Source organism: Pinus tabuliformis, chromosome 6, assembly GCF_031772625.1.
Source record: "Pinus tabuliformis cultivar Carrire ecotype Pingquan chromosome 6, CPIR1, whole genome shotgun sequence".
Taxonomy (NCBI): Eukaryota; Viridiplantae; Streptophyta; class Pinopsida; order Pinales; family Pinaceae; genus Pinus; species Pinus tabuliformis.
Window position 1 is genome coordinate 714,665,961 of NC_142292.1, and position 25,765 is coordinate 714,691,725.

The window sequence follows — 25,765 nt, forward strand, 5'->3', positions numbered from 1 at the left end:
ACATTTGGAAATGTGGAAGAAACCTTCGTTTCTGAGTATAGCATACTAGCAGCCCCATCACTTTTAGATACATTAGGCACGAATTTGATTCTAGTGTGAAAAGCAACAAGAGAAGATGAATTTGCAGATTCAGACGTGGCTACTAAATCGGTCTCAGAATCAGGAAGAATTGTAAAGATATCCAGATTCTCAGATATGGTAGTGGTTGTGGAATCATGCAAAGGAATAGATACCACATATTTGTTGTCAGTAACTAGCACGGCCTTAACTGGACCAGATTCAAGCTCTTTCAGTTCCACCTTTTGAATAGAGACAGCTATAGCATAAATACTTACATCACCCTCGCTGCCTTCAAATCTCATACCGTTAGTTTCCTCGTGAGAAAGAAAAGACTGGTTTGTACTTGCAATCTCATGCAGTTCGCTTGAAACTTCTGCATCTTCCTCATTGTTATGATATTGTTCATTTTCTTGTCCTGCTTTGCCTAGATTTGTTTCTTCATTGTCGATATTACCTTCCTTATTATCAATTTCCTTTCAATATGCTTTAACTTCTGCATATGATTTTTCTAAACGCTGAAATGCTTCTTGAATTTTACTAAAATTCTCAATGGATTCAGGATGTGAACATAATGGCATAGTTTGTGGCGAACAATGTTCAAAGACCCTCATGATTATATTGTGTGCCATGGCTCTGATACCACTGAAGTATAAAAAGTTATAGCTTGTTGACTTTAAGTATAAAAATACAAAAGAGGTATTTGTAATCAGAATTTATTATATATAAAAATGTATGAGTGATGATTGTTACAATGAGGACCCGCATATATAGACCTAAGCAGGTGTCCTTTCGTGACTGGGCATGTCTTTTAGACATGCCTTTTCACTTAATGACTATTTAACCTAACCAATATTTTATTATTTAATATTTACATTTATTTTCTTTATTTACTTGTTATGAATTATATTCATAATAGTTTCTTAATTGTAGTCATATTATGTTGATTTCATCTAGTGTGTCTTATGCCTTCATGCGTCCTTTCAGAGGAGGAGATCCTTTTTCCTCTTGATCATGCTTCTTAAGATAGAAGTAACGATCCAAGTTATCTGCAACCATATGACATGACATATAATATTAAACACAAGCATAAATACCTTATTTTACCTTTAGGTCATCTAGGCTTCTTTCAGCAACTTCCTTGATTGAAGTGTCTTCAACCCCTTTATCTGCTTCTTCTCTTATATCACCATAACATCATTCATGAATTCAACAAGTTGGAGTTCTTGATGAAACACTTGCTTCCTCTCTAGATTAGTGAACCCTCCAATGAGGATTCCATTAGAAAATCGTGAGGATCTTGTATATCCCCATCTGGCAAATGTTTCCTTTTTTACTTGATGTATGATGAACCTTGTCCTGGATGACTTCTTCCTTTCTTTGAATGTCCAATGAGGTTCCCAAGAACTACATCCTTCATGTTTGACTGCCATGGATTTTGTCCTTCATGATTCCCATGTTTATGTCACAAGTTCTTGTTTCTAATGATTCCATGATGCGATGATGCATCTTATTATCTTGGTCATATCTATAACACAAGATTTAGGAGCTTATGATGGGACCCTTTTGTGAGGGACACCATCTTACTCATAGTGGAGATTTGTTACTCCCTCTTTCCTTGGCCCCTTTCTTCAGCTTCCTCCATCTATCCGATGATATGAGCTTTCATAATCTTTCCATAATTTTAGTTATACTATTTTGTCTTGTTTGAGGACCAAACTTCTCTTTCCTTTCTGCACATGTTTTATTCCTTTAATCCTCAATACTTTTGCCATCAACTTGTCTTTCTCTATTTAGCATAGAGATCATAAGTTGTCGAATGAGGTAACTTTCTTATCCCATGGATATTTGTTACCTTGATGATCTGTTAGTGCATTACAGATCAGTGATGGTTATCTTCCATCCTAGATCTTGTAGATGGCACCTTACGAAGATATCCTACATCCTTTGATATCATTTACTTTCATGTAGATCAAATTTCATGTGACCTTCTTCATTGCACCTTCAAAGAGTGAGTTTTTCTTTGATGTCTCCAATATTTATATATGAGGGGATCTTTCATAAATATCCCTTTCCATTAATTCAGAGGAGACCTTTTGATATGTTCAATTACTTCAATGATTTAGACGACTATGTCTATCTCCCTTCTTCATGCAAGGAATCTCGATGACCCATCCAACTTATAGGTTTCCTTGCAATCATGAAGCCATTTAACCAAACTTGATTATAGAATGAAAACATACTTGTCATGTGAAGATGAAATCTTCACCTTGATTGCTTTGATGATGGGTGAAGAAGATATATTAGTACTTCTTCTTAGATGGCCTTCTTTTGAATGAGAGAGGCTTTCCTCAATAGAAGAGGTTTCTCCTTTTGATGAAGATGATTTGTTGCTTCCTCGGATGATCTTCTTCTAGGGAAAGGAGATGATCCTTGCTTGTTTTTATAACCTTGAAGATGACACTGCCTTCTTCCCTTCAATATGCTTTGCCTTCCTTCGTGGTGTAGATCAGGATTGCTTCTAGAATTTCAACTTGTTCCAAGATGAGGTGATCTTTGATTTTGAGGTCATCTAAGTTACCTTGCTTTGTAGACATATTGATGAGGGTCTTGGTGGTCTTTTGATGATGACTGTGGAGACAAAAGATCTTGTTGTTGTATGTTGTCTCCTTGATTGCATAGACAAAAACCCTTGCTATTGTGGACTGATCTTTCAATTCCTTCAACTTGCTTTGATGCCCTTCTTGAAGTTGATCCTTGAGTATCTCTTTTTGCTGCCCTTCCTTTGACTTCAGCACTTTAGCTCCGATACCATGTTGAAGAATCTAGGGAAAATGGAGTTAATGAGATTCTTCTTGCCATGATAACTATATGTGAGGTTCTTTTAACTTTTCTTATTAGTACAATCTTTCCTTATTATTAGAGTGTTTCTGCTTACTTCATCAAATAGTTACCAAAAACAAAAGAGACAAGAACACACGATGTTGGCTTTCTGCCAAGGCCAAAACCTCTCACTCTTTGAGAGGAAAACCCGCATGAAATTCTTCTTATAGAGATTCCAATTGACGAATACCAAGACCATGACCCTTGACCTATTAAGCCCCTCCAAGACCAAGACACCAATCCTCTTCTTTGTCATTGTTGAGCTCATCATCTTTGTTGCACCATACAGGCCATTACTACTGCTCCATTGAGATCTTCATTCTTGTTGCACCATGACTGCTCCTTCATCGAGGTCTTCAACATCACAATGAGATCTTCATATACATGAATGAGAGTTGTACTGAGATCACTATTGCATCATTGCTACACCACTGATATCTTCATTGGAACACCACCATGATCATGATTGCATCTATGATGGGATCATGACTGTATATTCCGAGACAAGATCATTCTTCTAACATGTTTATCGAGGCTATCATTGTATCTTCTTTTGCACTGTGATCTTCACCGAGACTGCAACTATGTTCTCCTTGCACTGAGGTTTGTTGCAAATAAGTCGAGACTGTATCAATATGACCCTTTAACTAGGCCGAGACTGCAGAGATGTATGCGAGGACTTCACTGTAATTATCACCGAGATTGCACCTTACCGTACCATCCGAAGTTACAGAATAATCCGAGATTATGTCCTTCCTGCACCCATCCGAGATTGCAGAGACTTGTCCAAGATTTTGAGCTTTTGTGGTGAATTTAGTTGCATATATATAGTTGTCTGTTCATGTATTCAAGCAAACATGACAGTGTGAAACATTGTGTCTTTTTATTGAGCCGACATGACTGTCCTTTAGTTATTTAATTCAATTTGAGGCTGACATGACTACGTTTTTCATAGTTTTGCTTGTTGCCTTCTTCAAGAGGATTGTGATTGTCTTAGAGGGTTGATCTAGACTCTAGGTTGACTTATATGTTTTTTATATTTGCTCATGAAGAGCTCTTCATTAATTTGACTCTTTAACAATAAATCATAAGGTTGTCAATGGGAGCCATCTATAAAATAAACTTCTTGCTCATGAAACCCATGCAGCAAGATATAATAATAACTTCAAAATCATAATTATAACGACATGAAGACCGAATCTAGTTACACTTTCTTCAACACAACAAAGCAGTTTGATTTGGCTGGACGGAAGGTTGTTTTCAGTTCTAGAGGTCGCGAAGATTTTCCAGAGGGTCGGAGAAGCATTTTCCTAGTTAGCAGCATGCAAGACGACTTGATTTGTAATTGTTCTAGGCTAAGTGTGTGAGAGTCTATGCAAGGGTGATGCAGGGCCTACACAAAGAAGGACGAAGACTTGCTTTTCAAAGATCAGACAGTGTCGGCACTGCTTGGAGAGAGTTTAAAATCCCTCAATAAATTTTTTCCAATATTTCTCTTGGGTAGATTCGCAAGTTTGGTGATATTTATTCTACTCAGAATTTTCTAACTATTGCTCAATAATAAAAACCCTCAGTTGTCGCACTGGTTTTCCTGCATTGGGTTTTTTCGGGGACTTTTGTCCAAAAATAGTTGTGTTAAAATTATTGTGTGCGCCAGTATTTTCTCAGTTTCCAGTGCTTTTATTTTCTGCAGTATTTTATTTGTGAAGTTTGCAGTGTGATTAATTCGTTGTTGTCGTAGCAATAAACTGCTAAATTAATTTGCAAATCGAAGAATTAATTCCAGTTGCTGCAATAAGATTTCAGTAGTCAAATTTTCACATGGTATCAGAGGAATTTTGATCAGATGGGTAAGCACAGAAGCGGAGAAGAAAATTTGTTGTTAAGAGGGACCAGCGGAACGAATTATTTGGGGGTTGTGCAATGCCTAGCCAGGCAGTAAGAATTGTTGGGCAGTTCGATTTTTTAGCGTAGGGGTTTAAAGAAAAATTTGGCTTGATAGATTGAGTGATTCCAATAGGCAAAGCAAGAAACTGCTCAGTATTTTCGCCAAGTAGATTCCTTGTTTGGGCGCAAAACGGTTTTTCAACAGTTCTGCTAAAGCAGAATCAGCGTTGGGTGGAAGAGGAAGTGCACACAGTTTTTGAGTTTTTTTTTTGTTGCGGAGATGGCCACAATCGATCTTAGAGATCAAGATAGGTTTGACGGAGCCTCCAACTCTGTCATCTGGAAGGCTCGGATGTTATTCATGTTGGATGAATAAGGCCTAAAGACCTATACAAAACACATTGTGGCAGTACCTATTGATGCAGAGCAGCTGAAGGAGTACAGGAAAGAAATGGCCAAGAAAAAGCAAATGATCCTAGATGGAGTCCAAGACCATATAGTCTCACATATATCTGGCAAGGACACTGCCAAGCAGATGTGGGAAACTCTCTTAGGGCTATATCAGAATCCTTCCAAGTAGCGGAAGATGTTCTTGAAAGAAAAGTTGAGAAACATCAGGATGCATAAGCAAGAAGGCATTGATCCCTTTCTCACAGGGTTTCGGGAAATTCGAGATCAGGTAGCAACAGTTGGAGAGGCGCCTCCACATATAGAGCTTGTGCATTTGGCTTTAAACAATGTCACCGAGGAGTGGGAGAATTTCGTCTAGAGCATCATAAGACAAGGTACCTTACTAGGGTGGGACCTACAACAAGAGGAGATGAGGCGAGTTCTAGTAAAGAGGTCCATCAGTAGTAGCGGTAGCTCAGGATCAAAAGATGTGAAAGAAGGAAAAAAATTGGCCCTTGCATCAAAGGGCCCAATCAGGGACAGGGTTAGAAAAAGAAGGATCTGTCCAAGATCAAATGTTTCAGGTGTGGCGAGTTTAGCCACTACAGTACTCATTGTCCTCAAAGGAAGGAGGAAGGACAAACAAGAGAAGCAGGATCAGGCAACAACATCAGCAAAGATTGAAATGCTTTCCTCTACACTAGAGGAAGATTTTGCCATGTTTGTGGCTATACCTCCAAGAGAGAGGCGCAGCGATCTAACATTGTAGTCACTGAGTTGCACAGGTTTGGGCAGCGTCCATCAAGGTGAGCATCAAATGGTGTTTCCTCATGGATCATTTACCTCTGCTACAGGGGCCCACAATATTCCGTAGCAGAAGGATCAATGTCAGCATGTTGTAGTCAGTTCCAAAGTGACAGTTGCAAACTAGTTGCAATTAGATACTAAGGAGTGCAGAGCAGTGTTGATAGCGGTGTTGCACTTAGCAGTTCGACGATGTTGATTTCTAGTAGCATCGGATGTGCTCTAAGCCTTAAAAATTGCAGGGAGGCTTGGACACATGTGTTCCAGAATACCCAAAAATCGTTTTCGGAAATTCCACAAAGAGAAAGTTTTATTAAAATAATTATTTGTTTTTAATGGGTGCCTAAGTCTAAACTTATGAAATTAAAATAATTAAAGGGTATTATCAAACTAGGGGTGAAACTTCTAGAAGAAAACGAGAATCAAGATCAAGCCAAAATGATCTAAGCCATTGATTAGAATCTAATTTGGGTCGTTGTTTCTAACGAGAAGATTATAAGAGGAGGCTTGATGGGCATTTGGAAATAACATCAAGTGAGAGATCAAGAGATCGATTTCTTAATAGAGCAGTGCAACAGTTGTTGGAGAAGTGATCGAGATGATTTCTTGCAATGAGGGGCAAAGGTATCTTCCGGTGGGAGAGTTTCCTGATCCAGGGATACATCGCAGAGAAGGCAGAAAGAGTTCCAGAAGAGCAGTGCAAAGCCACGTTGGGCAACGTAGGGCCACGCAAAGGCAGCACAGAGCTTGAGAGGGAATCTGAAATTTTCTAGAGAATCGAGCTCCAAAGCCAGAAGTCGGGGTGTGAGACCGGGAGGGCAGAAATTCGAAGTTCCAGAGGCAAATCGATTAGCCAAAGGAGTGACGCAGTCCCCAGAAGCTATGACACAGCACAGTGATTGCACAGAGGCAATGAGGGGCTAGCCATTCAGTGGCTGGATCATATCCCTGATGTAATCGGTTACAATTTTTTCTTGATTAAGCTCCATATTTTTTACCAACTGTGTTTGATTGAATTGCATGTCTCTAACCAACTGCTTTAGTTCTTCTATAATTTGCTTATCATTTTCCCTTTCATTGTCAACACCAATTTGACAACTTGTCCCTATTTTCCCACTATCATGGATTTGATCTGCAATGGTACAAGTGGATGGCACATTCTGATATGGAGAATTGTCTTGAAATCTTTCATCGATAGCTGGATCCTTCACAAGATCACTTTCATTCTGTTGCATAATTTTAGGGGCACAAGGCGAGCTATCTTGATAACCATATCTATCTTTAAAAGCATTGACGATGTCTTGTAAAGAAGCGAAAGAATCTTCAGGACAATTATTAAACCAATTCAAAGCATCACCCTCTAAAGAAAAGGCAAATAGACGCATTTTGACATCTTCATGATCATATTGGGGAGAACGACAATATCTAAGTATTGTATGAGTAAACCTGCATAGATGCTTTCTAACAGCGACTGAATCACCACCCGAGAACAAAGACAATTTATGAATGGCCACTTCCGGAATATCATGGAGAACATCAGTAAAATGACACAAGGTAAATGAATCATCCATGATGACTTGCTTGAAGGGAGAATGAGAGACCAAATGGATGATAGAGAGAGACCCCTGCTCAAGAAAATCAAGAGATCCACAAGAAGCGAGCTTCTAGTAGAAATTCTTGCAAAAATTGAAAGAAGTGGAGTCGCCACTTGAACATGAGTCTAACTCTAGGATCCAAATGGCAACAAACAACCGGATATAAGGGAGGGCTTCTTGTCTGAGAAATAATAAATGGAACCAATGGAGTCGCCACCCAAACAAGAAACGAACCGAAATGTGCAGGTGCTAAAAGTGCGGATGAAACGATTAACGAGATGACGAAAGATAGAGCAATGAAAAGATCAAATGACGCTAGGAAAAGTTGTGCCGCTTGACAGGCTAATGAATGGCGGAAAAGATGAGATGATTGAAATGATGAATGATGAGGAAATGTCATTGAAACACTGAGAATAAAATGTCCCCAACAACAGAGCCAAAAAATGTTGTCGCACAAAGTGTTTAGGCACCGCAACAACGCTCAGAGTAAGGGTTGTCACTCTTGATCCTTACTCACTCCGTTTAGACTCTCTCCTAGGCAAGTCAAGGGGGGTTAGTCCCTAAGGTAAATGGATGAGAAAACTATGGAACACGAGCTCTAGGAGATTTTAATGATGGACAATGCGACAAATGTAAATGGGTTTTGATTAACTCAGATGAATAGATTAAATGCTAACGTAACCAAGACACACGACTACGAGATAGAAACAATTATAGACTAGTGCCGTTATTTTGTATTAACCATAAATTACGTAAGAAAGGAAGTCATTCAGAATAATTTTCCAATATGTGACGAATAGTGACAGTTATACCCAATATAAACGCCCAAAACTTTAACACGCAAGAGATTCCAGATTTTAAATGATTTCCATTAACTGCCCAAGATCTAGAATTAATTAATTTTCTCCAATAAATCTGATTTAAAACGTTTGCCGCACTTGACCATAGAAAACATGCATTTAATAACACTAAGGAACTTCAAATTTAAATCTTAATTATCCTTAGTCAATAACTAAACAAATCAACGGGTTAAAAAACCGAAATTTTTAATGGGTTGTAGGCCACATTAAAAAAAAATTAATGTTTAAGCGGAAATCCTTAAATTTATTTTAAATCCTTAATCACAAATTTTAAAATTTTTAGAATTTTTTAATGTTTAGGACTTTTAGGTTTTTCAAAAAAATGTTAAGAATTTTAAAATTTTTAGATTTTTTTTTAATTTTATAAATTTTTATGACACTTAATTTTGTAAAAAATAAAGAATCAAAATATATAAAAAACAAAATCTAAAGTCACAAAAAGCCTTTTTAATTTTTCTAAATTCTTAGATTTTTTAATTTTTAGGATTTTTGAAATGTTTCTAATGTTTTATATTTTTTTTTTAAGTTTTTTAATTTTTTTAGATTTTTTGAAACTTCATATTTTTTGAATTAAAATCAAAATCAAAAATAAAAATGAAATGAAATCAAAATCGATTTATTTTAATTTTTTTTTATGAATCTAATTAAAGTTTTGTTTAAATGAAATAAAAAAAAAAAATATAACAAAAAGCATAAAGAGCTAACCCTAAACTAACCGCATGAACAAATCAAAATAGAAATAAAAAGAATTCGAATACGTTTTGTTGCTTTGTATTTGCAGGTTCTGACGGCAGAATGGAAGACACGTGAGGGTGGATCGCAGCAACAAGAGGTGAAGCGCTGAAGGGTTAGCACGCAAGTTTAGAGGAGGCTGCATGAGGGGACAAAAAATGAACGGAACCACGAATCTGGACAGAGATGCGAGGAGGAGCAAACAGCGTGTGGACTACGGAAGTGTGGAGAGCAACGGTGGATGAAGCCGGCAGAACGCGAAGGGTAGGGAGGCTTGCGTGATAGTGGGTACGCAAAGACGGAGGACGCGGAGGTGATGGCTACGAAGATACACAGATGAGGAATGCGACAGGAAGCAAATAGAGCTGCAAGTTAGGGAGTTGTAGTAGCGTAAGAGGGATGGCAGCACGCTGGTATGGCAGCGTGAAAGGAATGAGGAGTTGGAAGGAAAGGGCTTGCGTTTGCAGATTTGGAGGCAGTGTAGTGAGCCACGGAAGGGAAGACGCATGCAGAGAGGACGACGAAAATGAGGAAGTAGCAGGTTACCACGTGAAAGGGATCTGAGGGTTCTGAAGGCAACACGCATAAGGGAAGGACGGTTGCGGGAGAAGGGAACGCTGCGGAAAAGAACGAGGGGAGAAGGGACTGCGTAGGGAGAAATACTGGGAACACGTAGAGATATAGTTGCTCGGTCAGAGTAGCAAAAGCTTTGATGGAATGAGCTAGGTGTTTGCAGGTTTGAGGAATGCAGGCAGCATGGAGCAGCGTGAGAGATTTAACTGCGGTTTGATGAGGAAAGGCTTGAGGAAATGCGTATCTGGACAGAAAACGCAAGAATAAACCCTAAGTTTTTCCAAATCAAAAAAAAAAAATTAAAACCCAAACCCAGACCATAAAAATAATTTCGAAGTTTTCCAGAAAAACAACAGTGACATCAAATTCGAAATTTTCCGCTTAGGAAATCCAGGCAGCAGAGAAATTGCCGCCCAAGAACCGAAGAGAAATTTCCAGATTAAGATTTCATACCTCCACTTAAGATTTAGCAGTGAAACCCCAGTGAAATTATCCAGATCAAAACAATTTTAGTGAATCCACTTGCTTCAGATTTGTTAATGAAACCCTCATGAAATTTCCAGATCTGAAAATAAATAACTTTAAACCCTTGGACCGCAAAATCTAGATATGATGCCTACAAAAATTGATGTTGATGAACCCTAGAGATCTAGATCTTACCCTTCAGGACCTAGATCTCGACTCTACACAATTTTCTCCTTTGGATCTATTGCTGCAAGACAACAAGAAACACCCAAACGATATATGCAATGACCTAAAAAACTAAAACCTAGAAAACCCAAGTCAGAAAACTGAAAATAATTTTACAGATCTATGTACATAGATGCAAGATCTATCAGATCTAGGGAGTGTGAGTCCGACTCCGCTCCAAAATTTGATGATCTGAAGCTCTCAATAGCCAGATCTATCAATTTAGCAAAAAAAAAATTAAATCCTTTGAATTTTAAAGGAGGTACAGAGCTCAAAACCCTTCATGCATCACCCATAAAAAATACCTTATGATAAGCCTGGGATCAAATCAAGTTGGGCTATTTAGAAATCACGGATCGGGAGTTGGTTGGTTCAACCGAAAACTTCCCCGAACGCCCGATGATCTAATAATCGAGGATTTCCTACAAAACTCAATTTAACCATCAACATAGAGCGAGAAAATGATAATCAAATTCAAATAAATAGAGATACCTGCTATTATATTCAAAACATAAATTATCATTCAAACCCCAACGACTAAGCAAGATACTTATACTCAAATCGCTCTTCAAAAAGCTATCATCAATGGCTAAAAAGAAATCTATGCATGAAAATGACACATCTTACAATATTTTCAGGAAGAGTAACACCAGTAGAAATTTAACCCCAAGTCATTTTTTATTGCTCATAAAAAGGATTACAAGAGACCTTTTCTCTTAGTACACAATACAGAGATCGGATGATACTGACTGACAAATGACCTCCTATTTAAGATAAATCCTCCAACGGCTAGTTCAAGTGATCATTGTCAAAGCAATCTCAACCGTTGATGAGGATTAAAATTTCTTTTGATCTCATCTGTCGAAATTTTAAATTATTGAGGAAATTCGAATTTTTTCAATTAGATGCATTTTAATTAATTCAAAAATTAAACTTTTGCATTAATTTCCTCAAATGTTTAACTTTGACTTAACCCCAGGGACCAAAGGCTTAAAATTTAGCAAAATAATTCATTTACCTTAGTCCTTGGACCTCTTAAAATTTAATTTTTTAAGGACCAACGAACTTTGTCTTCGAAGAATTTAAATTTAGATAGGACCTAGAATTAATCAAATTTCTGACTTAGGATTTTAATTAATTTTGGCCATAAAAGATTAATTAATTAACCGATGAGGGGATAAATTATTTTTCTAACCCTCAAGACAATTTACATCATGATTTTTACATTTTTTACATCTCAAGGGGGAAAACCCATTTGCGAAAGACCCTCAAAGACTACTCAGTTCTGCGACACAAATATAATCTAGCAGTCTAGCAGATCAAGCAATTTGTAATAAAATAACCTAACCAAATAGTTAGGATTATTCCCAAGTCACTTTTACAGAGACTCGATCTAGAACACTAGGACTCCCCTAAGATCCCAGTGACAAAATCCACTCTGGCTTTGGGGTAAGGCTGAAGGAAAACCCTGCCGACCATCCGCGAATGGATCTGTGAGACAAAAAACCTCCCAGAATGTAAATCATCACCGGAAAAGTAGGTTTACCTAGGTGATTATATACACGACACGGATCTGTTGAGATTATTTACATTATACACATGCAAAATGGGTTTACATTATAACATGATCCTCATGCTGACGATGATAGCTAGATGGCAGGAACACATCGATCAGGCGCTATCTCTTTTGCGAAAAAAGGGGTGTACTGCTATGGGTCATTGACACGTAGTGGTCAACAGGTGGAATTTCCCTAAATGGTTTCTGGATTCTTTGGAATGCATGTGCCCAAGCCTTCCTGCAAAATTTGAGGCCGAGAGCATATTCGATGCTATCGCAAATTAGCACTTCCTCTTAGCAAAGAATGTGCTCTAGCAATATATTGTTGTTGCATACTGCTCTTACTCTGAAGCATCGTCCTCTGCGCTGCTGATATCTGACATGCTCTCCACCAGATACTGCATTGTTGCTATAACTGTGTTGTTGCCTTTGACACTGCCACTGCCAATGCTACATCTAGATTCTATACTACAACTCCCGCTCAAATGTTGCATCTGATATGCTGCTAGCACTCCCACTGCTAACACTACAACTCAGTTGCTAAGAGAAGCAACTGAAAACACCCAAAACTGGATAAGTATCCCGTGCATACACCTCGGTGTTGAAAGCCTGACTACTGTTAGACCCACGTTGTCTTTTGAAGCCACTGCGCTAATGAAGCTCTGCACTATGCCTCCACGCATTGTTGCCTCTTTGCTTTGCGCTACTCAAGTTCTGGCACTGCTAACTACTGCATGTGTCACTCCAACACTCCATGGCACCAACTAAAAACTCCTCCATCCCGCTACTACTGATCACGGCTCCCGTAGCAAGGTGATGATCCAAGAAGTGGGCTCCTCAAGGATCCTGCCCATCTGTAGATCTATCGAACTAAAGTTCAATATCAGCCCACCTCCCTCCTGGAGGTATCTTGGTTGTTATGGCGAACTCGTCCTCCTGTTCAATCTTTGTGGCTGCAACCTGAGGATCGTGCTTCTAATCCTTGTCCTTTTTCTTCAAAGGACACTGGGATGTATAGTGGCCCATCTTGCCACATCTGAAGCACTTCACCTTGGAGACGTCTTTCTTTCGTCTCTGCTGCCCCTTTGATGCAAGGGTTGCATTATCCTCCTCCTCTACTTTGGGCTTCGACCCATTGTTGTTGCTGCTTCCATCAAGTATGACCTTGACCAGGTCCCTCTTCTTGTTTCAAAGCTGCCCACATCTCATCCCAATTTGGCAATGTTGCTCTGCCTAGGATACTCTAGACAAGGATTTGCCATTCATCTGAAACAGAATTTAGGGCCAGTATCACTAACTCTAAATCTTTAGGAGTACGCCTCGGATCTGACAACACATCACGGGTCTCCTTTAGCTTCGTGAGGAATGGATCCACATGTTCTCCCTTCTGCATTTGTGTAGATCTCAGCTTCTGTTCCAAGTACATCTTCCGCTGTTCAAAAGATCCCTCATACAATGTGGCCAAAGCATCCCACATCTCCTTAGCAGTTGCTCTGCTAGCAGCATGGCACGCCACGTGATCCTTGACTAAGTCCCGGATCATCCTCTTCGCCTTTACCATCTCAACCTTGTACTTCTTTAGTGGATCTGCATCCGCGGGTTCACCTACCAAACTGTCAACATATGTCTTGAGGGCATGCTCATCTAAAAGGAAAGACATTCTAGCCTTCCAGATGACATAGTTGGAAGCTCCGTCCAACCTATCATGATCCCTCAACCCACTGGTCACCATATCCTCTGAAAATTGTCGAATGCCTCCCTCTTTCTCCCTACTGCATAGCTTCTAAGTTGGCTTACGCACTCCCTGATGGAGTTGGTAAGTCTATTGCTCCTCTGTTGCCGAGAAAATTAGAAATACTAATTTCCTTCGCAAGAAATCACTAAGGAAGTATTCCCTCACTACGCGATCTGCTTCCTACTTCCAACAGCTTTTCTGCCCAGCACTCAACTTGCAGAAAATTGTGTCCCTCTAGCTATTCGCTAAGGCTCTGCGTGGCTCCCTCTACCTTATAAATTCTGGATCCAACAGTCTTACCTCTCTATCGGCTCACTCAGAGAGAGACAACTTTCAAAATATAGCCCTCCTGGCTAGAACTGTGCAATTCCTTAGGGGATTCGAACTGTTGCTTGTTGCAGCAAGTTGAGCCTTGCTTCAGTGCTAGATCTGCTCTTCCTGTTTCACATCACCACCTCTGATAACAGTTGAAAATTTCTAGATCTAAGAATATCAAGAGTCCTACTACGACCCACTGAATCTACTTCACTTGGATTGAAAATTACATTACAAACTTATTTCAGATTTCTTCTTGAAATATTGAAGTAAATTACTAAACCAGCCTACACCAAATTAAATATAATCCTGAAACATAGAAACTGAGCAAGGAAATACAAACACACAGGACACCATTATTTTTGGACAAATATCCCCGGAAAAACCCAATGCGGGAAAACCAGTGCACCAGCTCTGACGGTTTTATTATTATGCAGGAGAAAATCTTAGTACAATTCTAGGATGCTCAACTAGCAATCTGATACAAAGAGAATACTGGACAAAATATTGGTGAAATGATCTCACCCTGTCACTGGGAGAATCAGTGACTGATCTTGCTGAACTGGAGGCTTTACGTCACCCTCTACGTGGCCTCTGTGCAGAACTGCATCATTCCTGGCAGTTTTTGCATCGCCCCTGCTAGGTATTTACGTTGTCCCTCTTCTGGATCCTCTACTGGCTGAGAAAATCGACCTTCCTCCCAGACTCACACCCTGGCTCCTGACAACTAAAACTCGACTTCCCTTAGCAGGAAACTCAACTTCCCCTCATGAACTGTGTTGCCTCTGCGTCAGCACTGCGTCGGCTAGCATCAGCCTCTCTCTAAACATCTTTTTGTCCTCCCTTTGCCTCATACTCTTCGGAACTTCCTTCTTCCAAATTCTCACTGTCCCTCTACTACAAGAAATCTCCTCAATCAATTTCTCCTCCAGGCAACTTCTCACTTCAGAAAATCGATTTCTTGATCTCTCTTGGTGTATTTTCTGAATGACCCTCAAGTCCCTTCTTCTATCTTCTTGTTGGACAACCAACAACCTAGATTAACTCCTAACCAAAGGATCAGATTGTTTTGACTTGGTCTTCGTCTTTGTCTAGAAGATTCACCCACAATTAGATTAATACCCATTAATATTTTAATTTTCCTAAGTTTCGACTTAGGAACCCCATTAAAATTATTAATTATTTTAATATAGTCGTCTCTAGGTGGAATTTCCCAAAATGGTTTTTGGGTTCTTTGGAATGCATGTGCATGAGCCTCCCTGCAAAATTTGAGGCCTAGAGCACATTTGATGCTATGCCAAATCAACACTCCCTCTTAGCAAGGAATGTGCTCTAGCAATATACTGTTGCTGCATACTGCTCTGACTATGAAGCATCGTCCTCTGCGTCGCTGATATCTGACATGCTATCCACCAGCTACTACACTGCAACTGAAACTGTACTACTACCTTTGACAATACCACTACTAATGTTACATCTGTCCGACAACTCCCTCTCAAATGTTGCATCTGCTACGCTGCTGGTACTGCCACTGCTAACAATGCATCTGTACTGCAACTCAGTTGTTGAGAGAAGCAACTAAAAACACCCAAAACTGGATAAGTATCCCGCGGATACAACTCGGTGCTGAAACCCTGACTACTGCTAGACCCACGATGTTTTTTGAAGCCACTGCATTGCTAAAGCTCTACATTGTGCCTCTACGCACTGTTGCCTCTCTGCTTTGTGTTGCTCAAGTTCTGGCGCTGCTAACTACTGCATTTGTCGCTCCAACACTCCATGGCACCAACTGAAAACTCCTCCATCCCGCTACTACTAATCATGGGCTCCCGTAGCAAGGTGATGATCCAAGAGGTGGGCTCCTCAAGGATCCCACCCATCTGTAGCTCTATCGAACTACAGTTCAATATCAGCCCACCTCCCTCCTAGAGGTATCTTGGTTGTCATGGCGAACTCATCCTCTTGCTGAATCTTTGCAATTGTAACCTTGGGATCGTGCTTCTCATCCTTATCCTTTTTCTTCAAAGGACTCTGGGATGCATAGTGGCCCATCTCACCACATCTGAAGCACTTCACCTTCGAGAAGTCTTTCTTTCATATCTGTTGCCCCTTTGATGCACGGGTTGCATTATCCTCCTCCTCTACTTTGGGCTTCAACCCACTGCTGCTACTGTTGCTTCTGTCAAGTTTGACCTTGTACAGGGCCCTCCTCAGTTCTTCTTGTTTTAGAGTTGCCCACATCTCATCCCAATTTGGCAATGCTGCTCTACCCAAGATACTCTAGACAAAGACTTGCCATTCATCTGAGACAGAATTTAGGGCCAGTCTCACTAACTCTGAATCATGAGGTGTATTCCCCGCAGTCGACAAACTCATCACGGGTCTCCTTCAGCTTCGAGAGGAATGGATCCACATGTTCTCCCTTCTGCATCTGTGCAGATCTCAACTTCTGTTCCATGTACATCTTCCACTGCTCAAAAGATCCCTCATACAATGTGGCCAAAGCATCCCACATCTCCTTAGAAGTTGCTCTGCTAGCAACGTGACACACCACGTGATCCTTGACTCCATCCAGGATCATCCTCTTGGCTTTTGCCATCTCAGCCTTGTACTTCTATAGCGACTCTACATCCACAGGTTCACTTACCACACTATCAACATACGTCTTGAGGGCATGCACATCTAGAAGGAAAGACAATCTAGCCTTCCAAATGACATAGTTGGAAGCTCTGTCCATCTTGTCCTAATCCCTCAAGCCATTGGTTGCCATATCCTCTGAAAACTGTCAAACAGCTCCCTCTTTCTCCCTATTGCGTAGCTTCTAGGCCGCCTTACGCGCTCCCTGATGGAGCTGGTAATACTGTTGCTCCTCTACTGCCTAGCAAATGAGAAATACTGATTTCCTTAACAAGAAATCACTAAAGAAGTATTCCCTCACTATGTGATTTGCTTCCTTCTTCCAGCGTCTTTTCTGCCCAACACTCAGCTTGCAAAAAACTGCGTCCCTCTAGCTCTGCACTAAGGCTCTGCGTGGCTCCCTCTGCCTTGGCAAATTCTCGATCCGATAGTCTTACCTCTCTGTCGGCTCACTCAGAGAGAGACAAATTCAAAAATATAGCCCTCCTGGCTAGAACTGCGCAATCCCTCAAAGGATTTGAACTGCTGCTTGTTGCAGCAAGTTGACCCTTGCTTCAGTGCTAGATCCTTTCCTCCTGTTTCACATCAACACCTTTGATACCAAGTGAAAATTCCTAGATCAAACAATCTCAGGAATCCTACAGCAACCAACTGAATCTACTTCACCTACATTGTAAATTACATTACAAACTTATTTCATATTTCTTCTTGAAATATTGAAGTAAATCACTAAAGCGGCCTACACCAAATTAAATATGACTCTGAAACATAGAAACTGAGCAAGGAAATACAGACACATAGGACACCGTTATTTTTGGACAAATGTCCCTAGAAAAATACAATGCGGGAAATCCAGTACACCAGCTCTGTGGGTTTTATTATTATGCAGGAGAAAATCTGAGTACAATTCTAGGATGCTCAACTAGCAATCCAATATAGAGAGAATACTGAACGAAAGATTGGTGAAAAGATTTCACCCTATCACTGGGAGAACCAGTGATTGATCCTACTAAATTGGAGGCTTTGCGTCACCCTCTGTGTGGCCTCTGTGCAGAACTGCGTCACTCCCCGCAATTTTTGCATCACCCTTGCTAGGTATTACGTTGCCCCTCTTCCGGATCCTCTGCTGGTTGAGAAAATCGATCTTCTGCCTCCCGGACTCACACCCCGGTTCCCGGCAATTGAAACTCGACTTCCCCTCAAGGACTGTGTTGCGTCTGCATCAGCACTGCGTGGGTGAACATCAGCCTCTCTCTGGACGTCTTTCTGTCCTCCCTTTGCCTCGTACTCTCCGGAACTTCTTTCTTCCGAAATCTCACTGCCCCTCTGCTACAAGAAATCTCCTCAATCAATTTTTCCTCCTGAGAACTTCTCACTTCAAAAAATCGATTTATTGATCTCTCTTGGTGTATTTTCCAAATGACCCTCAAGCCCCTTCTTATATTTTCCTGTTGGACAACCAACGGCCTAGATTAACTCCTAATCAAAGAATCAGATTCTTTTGACTTTATCTTTGTCTATATCTAGAAGATTCACCCACAATTAGATTAATACCCATTAATATTTTAATTTTCTTAAGTTTAAACTTAGCAACCCCATTAAAAATATTAATTATTTTAATATAATCGTGTATGGGTGGAATTTCCCAAAACGGTTTCTGATTTCTTTGGAATGCATGTCCCCAAGCCTTCCTGCAAAATTTGAGGCCTAGAGCACATCTGATGCTATCCCAAATCAACACTACGCAGTGTCCTCTCAAGAAGAAGGAAAAGGATGTGAAACATGATCCGCAGGCTATAGCCACAAAGATTGAGGAAGAGGAGTTTACCATGATTGCCTAGATACCTCCAGCGTAGAGGTGAGATGATCTAGCACTGCAGTTTGAAAGAACTGTAGATGGGCAGGATCCTTGAGGAGTCCCCCTCTTGGATCAATACCTTAATATGGGAGCCCATATCAGAAGTGGCAGGATGGACTAGGATAAGTTGATGCAGAGGAGTGTTGGACTGATAGTTGCAATGGCTAAGAATGCCAGAATCTGAACAGCGCAGAGCTAGTGTTGGCAGTGGTGCAGTTGGCACAGAGCAGAGTCAACAACAGCGTAGTGGCTTCAGTAACAGCGCAGAGTCTAGGAGCAGTCAGAACTCCAGCAACAAATGCATCATACTAAACACCAGTTTAGTAATTTTGGATGTTTTTCCGTTGTTGAAGCAATAGCAACAGTAGTTGGAGAAGGTTGTTGTGTAGATGCAGTGTTGGCAATGGCAGGGCCAGCAACAACACAAATGCAGAATTTACAAGGGTTGCATTACAGATGCAGTGTTGGCAGTGGTAGGGTCAGCAGCAGTACAGATGCAGCATTTGAGCAGTAGTTGGTGGGCAGTGATGTCAGACATCAGTAGCGCAGAGGGAGAAGTTACAGAGAAGGGTGATGCTTCAGCAGGGTGCGTTACTAGAGCACATTCCTCGCTAAGGAGTGTTGATTTCTAGTAGCATCAGATGTGCACTAAACCTCAAAATTTGTAGGGAGGCTTGGACACATGTATTCCAGAATACCCAAAAATCATTTTGAGAAATTCCACATGGAGACAGTTTTATTAAAATAATTAATTATTTTTAATGGGTGCCTAAGACTAAACTTACGATATCAAAATAATTAAAGGGTATTAAATTTTAATCAAACTGGGGGTGAAACTTCTAGAAGAAGACAAGGATCAAACCAAAATGGTCTAAGCCATTGATTAGAATCTAATCTAGGTCGTTGGTTCTCAACGAGAAAATTATAAGAAGAGGCTTAATGGGCATTTGGAAAATACATCGAATGAGAGAGATCAAGAGATCAATTTCTGAAGAGAGCAGCGCAGCAATTGTCGGAGAAGTGATCGAGGTGATTTCTTGTAGTGAGGGGTAGAGATAGTTTCTGGTTGAAGAGTTTCTTGATCTAGGGATACATCGCAAAGAAGGCAAAGAGAGATCCAGAAGAGGCAGTGTAAGGCCACGGAGAGGTAGTGTAGGGCCACGGAGAGGCAGCACAGAGCCTGAGAGGAGATCTGAAATTTGTGGGAGAATCGAGTTCCAGAGCCAGAAGTCGAGGTGTGAGACCGGGAGGGCAGAAAATTGAAGTCCCGGAGGCAAATCAATCAACCAAAGGAGTGACGCAATCCCCAGAAGTTGTGACGCAAAGCAGCGGAGTGATTGCGCAGAAACTGCGTAGAGGCGGCTAGGGGCTAGCCATGCAATGGTTGGATTAGTGCTGGATTGCCAGTGATAGTGTGAGGTATATCTCACTCATCTCTCTGTCAATCAAATTATCTGTATTGGATAGCCAGCAAGGCATCCAAATATTTTGTATTAAAAAATTACTACTTAATAATACAAACCCTCAGCTGTTGCACCGATTTTCCCACATTGGGTTTTTCCAGGGATATTGGTCCAAAAATAATGGTGTCACTTGTGTGTGCTATTTCTTTCTTGCTCAATTCTTGTTTCTGCATATCATTTAACTAGTGCAGCCTTCAGTGTATTGGTTTCGATATTTACCGTAGAACACAGTTAATAATTTGTTCAGTTATTTGACAAATAAAAGAACTTAATCAGTTGTTGCAGTAGAAATTTGGGTCTTCCAAATTTTCACAAAAGGCAGCACAGGTTCCACAATGGACAATGCAGAGCCTAGCATCAATCAGATGCTCAAGAGACAGTTGCAGCAAGGATACACAATTGATTCAGTATTTAGGATGCTTCTCAGTTGCTATAGTTGCAGTAGCAACAACTATAGTTGAGAGGGAGTTGCAGTGCAGAAGCAGAGTTGAAAGTAGAACAGGATGTACAGTGTAGTGTCCATAGCAACACAGATGCAACATCAGAGTTGCACAGTGGTTGGTGGGTGTCGCAGATTGTCACAGTGGCCAGAATATAAAGGTACCTCCATAGCTAAGAGGGATTGTTGAAAATATAGTTTCAGTTGGTACTTTTATTAACAAAAACTTCAAGGTCAAAATTATGATTGTGAAGGCTTCAAGAAGATCAGGTCGGCTCCATCTCAAAAGGTGGCTTTTTGAAGGGTCATGACCCTCCCACATGGACACTATAAATAACCCATCGAAGGAGATCATTTCATCATCCAATCACACAACAATAACTCGTCTATTAGCCACAGAAGATTCCACACATGCGAAGCAGAAGCCAAAGAAGATTCTGATTTGAAGTTTGACTGTGTTGACCAAAGCATTGACTGGACTGTTTCTGTGTTTGACCAATCTGTGGAAGATGACCGAAAATTGCAGTGACTTTGGACCTCTGTTGATTGCCATCTGTGATCCTCGACCTGTTGAATTTCGGCCTATTGACCTGCATTGAACTCAGAAAACCAAGCCGTGACAGATCTGCAAGTTTGACAAGTGTTGACCAGACTTTGACTGGTATTTTGACAGTGGAAAATCAGTGATATTTCTCTCTGTTTTGGGATACTTTGACTTGATATTGAAAGGTCAATATTTGACCTTTGACTATATTGTTGGACAAGAATTGGAACTGATTATTCTCTCATAAGGAAAAGATTGGATTGGGTTTTCCCCTTTGTGGGTTTTTCCCTGGTCATTGACCTAATATCTGGTGTCTATTGTCTCTTTGTCTTCTTGTGATCTCTACTGCTCATTGTTTATGGTAGAAGTTTTTCATGTGTAACTGATTGATGATTTAAATGCTCTACAAGTTACATTAAATGCTCTAAAGTGGATTGAGAAATCATTTGAAGTAGTTACCAGTTTTGAAAAAATTATTCTAGTTCTACTTTCACTAGAATATCTACATTTAGTCCAATACCCATTGGGATTTAGGTAATCAACCTTCTTGGTGGCATGTTTTTTCCATAACCTCTTCCCCTTGGCTCATTATATAGTGAATTCCTCCTTTTGTGTTCAACAGACCCTTCCCCATTTTGCACAATATGTATCTGATCTCCAACACACCTTGTTGTCTACATAGTGAAAACCCTTATACCTCCTCCTTTATAATGTCGTTTGCACCCTAGAACCCTATTGAAATTCAATAGTTAGGATGATATATCAACCATATCTAGGAAAATGATTCTTCTAACAGCAGAGAGCCAAGTAAATTTAACATAATACCTCTCGTGGTGGCTACTAAATTTATGAATGGCCTTAACGCCTTGAAAAAATGCACCTAAAATCATGCATAGCTCCTAGATTTCATAACGAATACCCTGCAAAAGACCTTGTTCACCCTGCTATAACCCCTTTCACATTAAATTTTATATATTTGTCGTCTATTTGAGTCCCAAAAAAGAATCTTAGGAGAATGTTCTAAGTATGCAGTTTGCACAGTCAGATTATATCAACAAATTGTCTAAGGCACTCTACGTAAATGAGTGAAAGAATCCCAAGAACAGGTCAGAGAATAATAGCAAGTAATCTTATCTTTGCAAGAGGGTAACCACACACACAATTTTGGAATATATGATGGTATGAGTACGAACAGCTACATAAAACTTATGCTAAAGATGGCTAAATTTAGAAATAAAATAACGCAAGAATTTGAATAAGCTCTTTCATGAGAAATCTACTGATGGAAAAGACAGCAAGCTTCAAAACACTTATGTATAACAATGTTCGCCCACCTTTCTGTTTAAATTTCAAATTACCAAACTACAAGATAAATTAAAAAAAGTCAAACTGATTCAGCAAATTTGATAGACAAACTTCAACGAGCTGAATAGAATCAAATTCCATACACAAACTTAATCAAATTTGTTTTTTAAAGATATTTTTTCAAATAACGATAAAGAAACCCTAAAGCGAAAATTCCAAGACTAAAATCATGGATTATAAATTTCCACACTAAGTCATGGGATTATATCACGTATCATATATGTTTAACGAAGGGATGGGATTTTATGATCTATCATTTATGTTAAATGAGGGTAAGGGAACATCTTGAAATATATATATATATATGGGCATACATGATGGCAAATTTATCAATTATTAATCTATTTTACACTAATGAAATTTATCTGAATTTTGGGGTTGTTGAATTTGAACAGAAACACAAATAAACCATATGAAATCACATATAGAACCCCAAAAAAAAGGATATAGAATAGTATTTTAAAACATGTGAAAAAGACCAACCAAAGACCAAGTTAATAAGCATGATATTTCAAACAAACTGAAAGCAAGACATTAAACACATTAAAAGGAAATACCGACTCAAGGATCCGATTTCTCCCAGTATTTCGGGTAATAAGAAGGAAATAGCCAATCAAGTATCCAATTTCTCCCTATATTTCCGATATTTACTAAGTTTCTTCAGGTTGCCCATTTTTCCAATATTTTCAGAGTTTTCCAGGTCCAAGTTTCTGCTTCCTGAGATTCTCTGATAATTTTGGAAATTTTATCCAAGTTTATTTCCAGACCTTGGGCAATATATTCCCCGCCAGGATATTTGCAACCTTGTCAAGGTTCAACTGCTAAAATTACCGATAATAACTAAAGAGCATTTTTCCTGAAGACAAGAGAATCAAAACCCTTACTAATTATTCACATATCCTTTCTTAATTTTCTTTTGTTATTCTGCTAAACAATTACTAGTTTCTTTTCCCATATCAACACGAACATAAATTTAATGATGATTGATTTTCAAGTCCACTATACTGATTTATAATTTTCAAATGCCCAATCTAAAGACAAATATTAATTTTATACGTCAATATGAAACATCCATAATGATTTCCTTGCAGTTATATCATCTATAAAATTATTAGAATGGAAACTGAAGGAACTCATGCTGGCGCACCTTCGAATATTCTGAAATATAATGTTACTGGTATGAAGACCCAGTGAATCCAGGTGAAGAATAATTGGACCAATTTTATCCTCTCTTGCAGGGATACAGATCACTGCCAAACTCCAGTGCAAACTGAGTTCATAGCACGAAAATTTAGTAAATAATGCCAATATTGGTACATAGGGATAGTACAATACACAAAAGTTGAAAAAACACAACCTATTAAGCATGATAAGGATTGAACACTAACAAAAGGGATGACAAAACGTAACCCATGTTACTAGCTATATATCTTACATGAGCAGAGTACGAACCCATCATGTAAACAATTTAATTTTAGTTCAGAACAATTCCTTCAGCTTCTATTCAAGAACAGACAATCCATCGATGAATCATCTCATTAAAACAACAGTCATCTGACATTGTCAAGAATAAAAGACATGCATTTTATCATTATTCAATAAATAAGATGGGAAATGTAATCCAGTGGCTATATTGTTGTAGTATTAATACTCTGATACTAAAGTCCAATTTAATAAAGACACAGCATGTTCTAGTAAATTCCAGTGTTGAAAACATCCTGATTTTATCTGCAATTTTTTGGCCTAACCAATGTTTCCCGCTTTTTACAGATATTTTCATGGATTTTACGATTCTTTGGTTTCCAGGACCCTTGCTGATTTTATCTTAATGCCGATGTTTGCAACATTGGTAAATTCAATAAAGATTCATCAGATAGAAATTGTCATTAGTTAATGATGTGGTTATGTCAATGAGCTAGCACACTCGCTATTACCTAAACATAAGGGGATCTCTCCCATTGTATCATATGCCTCCATTTGAATAAAGATTATATTTCACATCTCCCACCTACATTGTACTCATTTCAAAATGGTAACAGTGCCCTAACAGCATCTGAAGCATGTCAGTCCAAAAAATGTACTAGTCCTATGAAGATCTGATCAAAAAATTCTTCGAAGTTATCCATAGTTAAGTCCAAAAGACATGAAGGCATGCCTAACTATTATCTGATTCAAGGAAAGTAAAATATTTTATAGTTCATATTTATAAGATTATCAAGTTTGAAGAAATATATCATAATGTATTAGAAAGATTGCAGAAACTGGTGACGGATGGAATGTTAGGAAAATGGAAAAAAGTGGAGTATCAGAGATGCCAGATGATAAAGCAAAAAAACCATTCAACAGAAACTTCCAGGCAACATGTAATGCATACAATCACTGCCAAGAGGAACAGGCTATCTCCATTGCTCCCATGGAATGTTGCGCCTGATTGTTCCAAACATATATGCCATGGTTTTTTACCTCTTCATGGTGTAAGTATCTTCAAAATATATTTTTAGATACTCTTCCAGAGATATTACATGGCAGTAATCAATTTGTATCTATTTAGCAAGATATTAACCGTAATAATATACATCAATGTTGCACGACTCGTACTCATATAAGACTTGTCCAGCGTTTGACTTGAGAGTCGACGACCGGTATAAGACTCGAGAACGACCCTTATAAGACTCGACAAAATTTTCCCTCCATTTTCCCTTTCCCTTTCCCTTTCCCCTTCCCCTTCCCCTTCCCTCCACATGATCTCCAAAAAAAGTTAAAAAAAAAAATTAAAAATTAATTTTGAGGGTCTCCTCGGGTCCTATGCAGGTCATATGTGGTTCTTCACGGGTTCAATGCGGGTAACTGAGTTTTATGCGGGTTTTGGTGGGTAAGGGTAGATACCATGGGTTCTATGCGAGTGACCCTTCTCGCTATAAAACCCATCAAGACCCATGGGTCCTCGCAGGTCTTATAAGAGTCGTGCGGCGCTAGTATACATAAATTGAATATCTTATGGGAATTTTCTCATCCACTATGGGAACCTTTACGATTGAAATTTAGAACAAATCTTTCAAAGTGAGTTTTGGATTCCAGATGAATCTTATGAATAAGTTTTTCTCTCCATGCCCTCGTCACCTCTCTCTCTACTTCCCCACACCCCACTCTACCTGTGGGCACATCCATAAACCTACCCTCGGCTCCTGCCCCATGAACCATTTGTTCAATGACAAATGCAAATCCCTTTGTAAGCAACTCTATCTCACCCTAAGACATGATCCATCTTCCTCCCCTTGCCTCCACAGAACATATCGTAAACTCTTTCACCACAACAATGAATATCTCTCTCCTAGAAGAGACGAAAAATCGCCACTCCTTGAAAGCCTTATGGTGCCCTA

General features: G+C 39.4%; 1 protein-coding gene across 4 annotated transcripts in view; it reads right to left on the reverse strand.

Moving 5' to 3' along the window:
- LOC149260671 (uncharacterized) overlaps positions 1-25,765 on the reverse strand; it is a 318,964-nt gene that overhangs the window by 70,349 nt on the left and 222,850 nt on the right. For all 4 annotated transcript variants that reach the window (XM_089420954.1, XM_089420953.1, XM_089420951.1 and 1 more), the window contains one exon: positions 23,533-23,655. In XM_089420954.1, the coding sequence (XP_089277080.1) occupies positions 23,533-23,655 (123 nt within the window). The remainder of the gene's footprint in view (positions 1-23,532; positions 23,656-25,765) is intronic.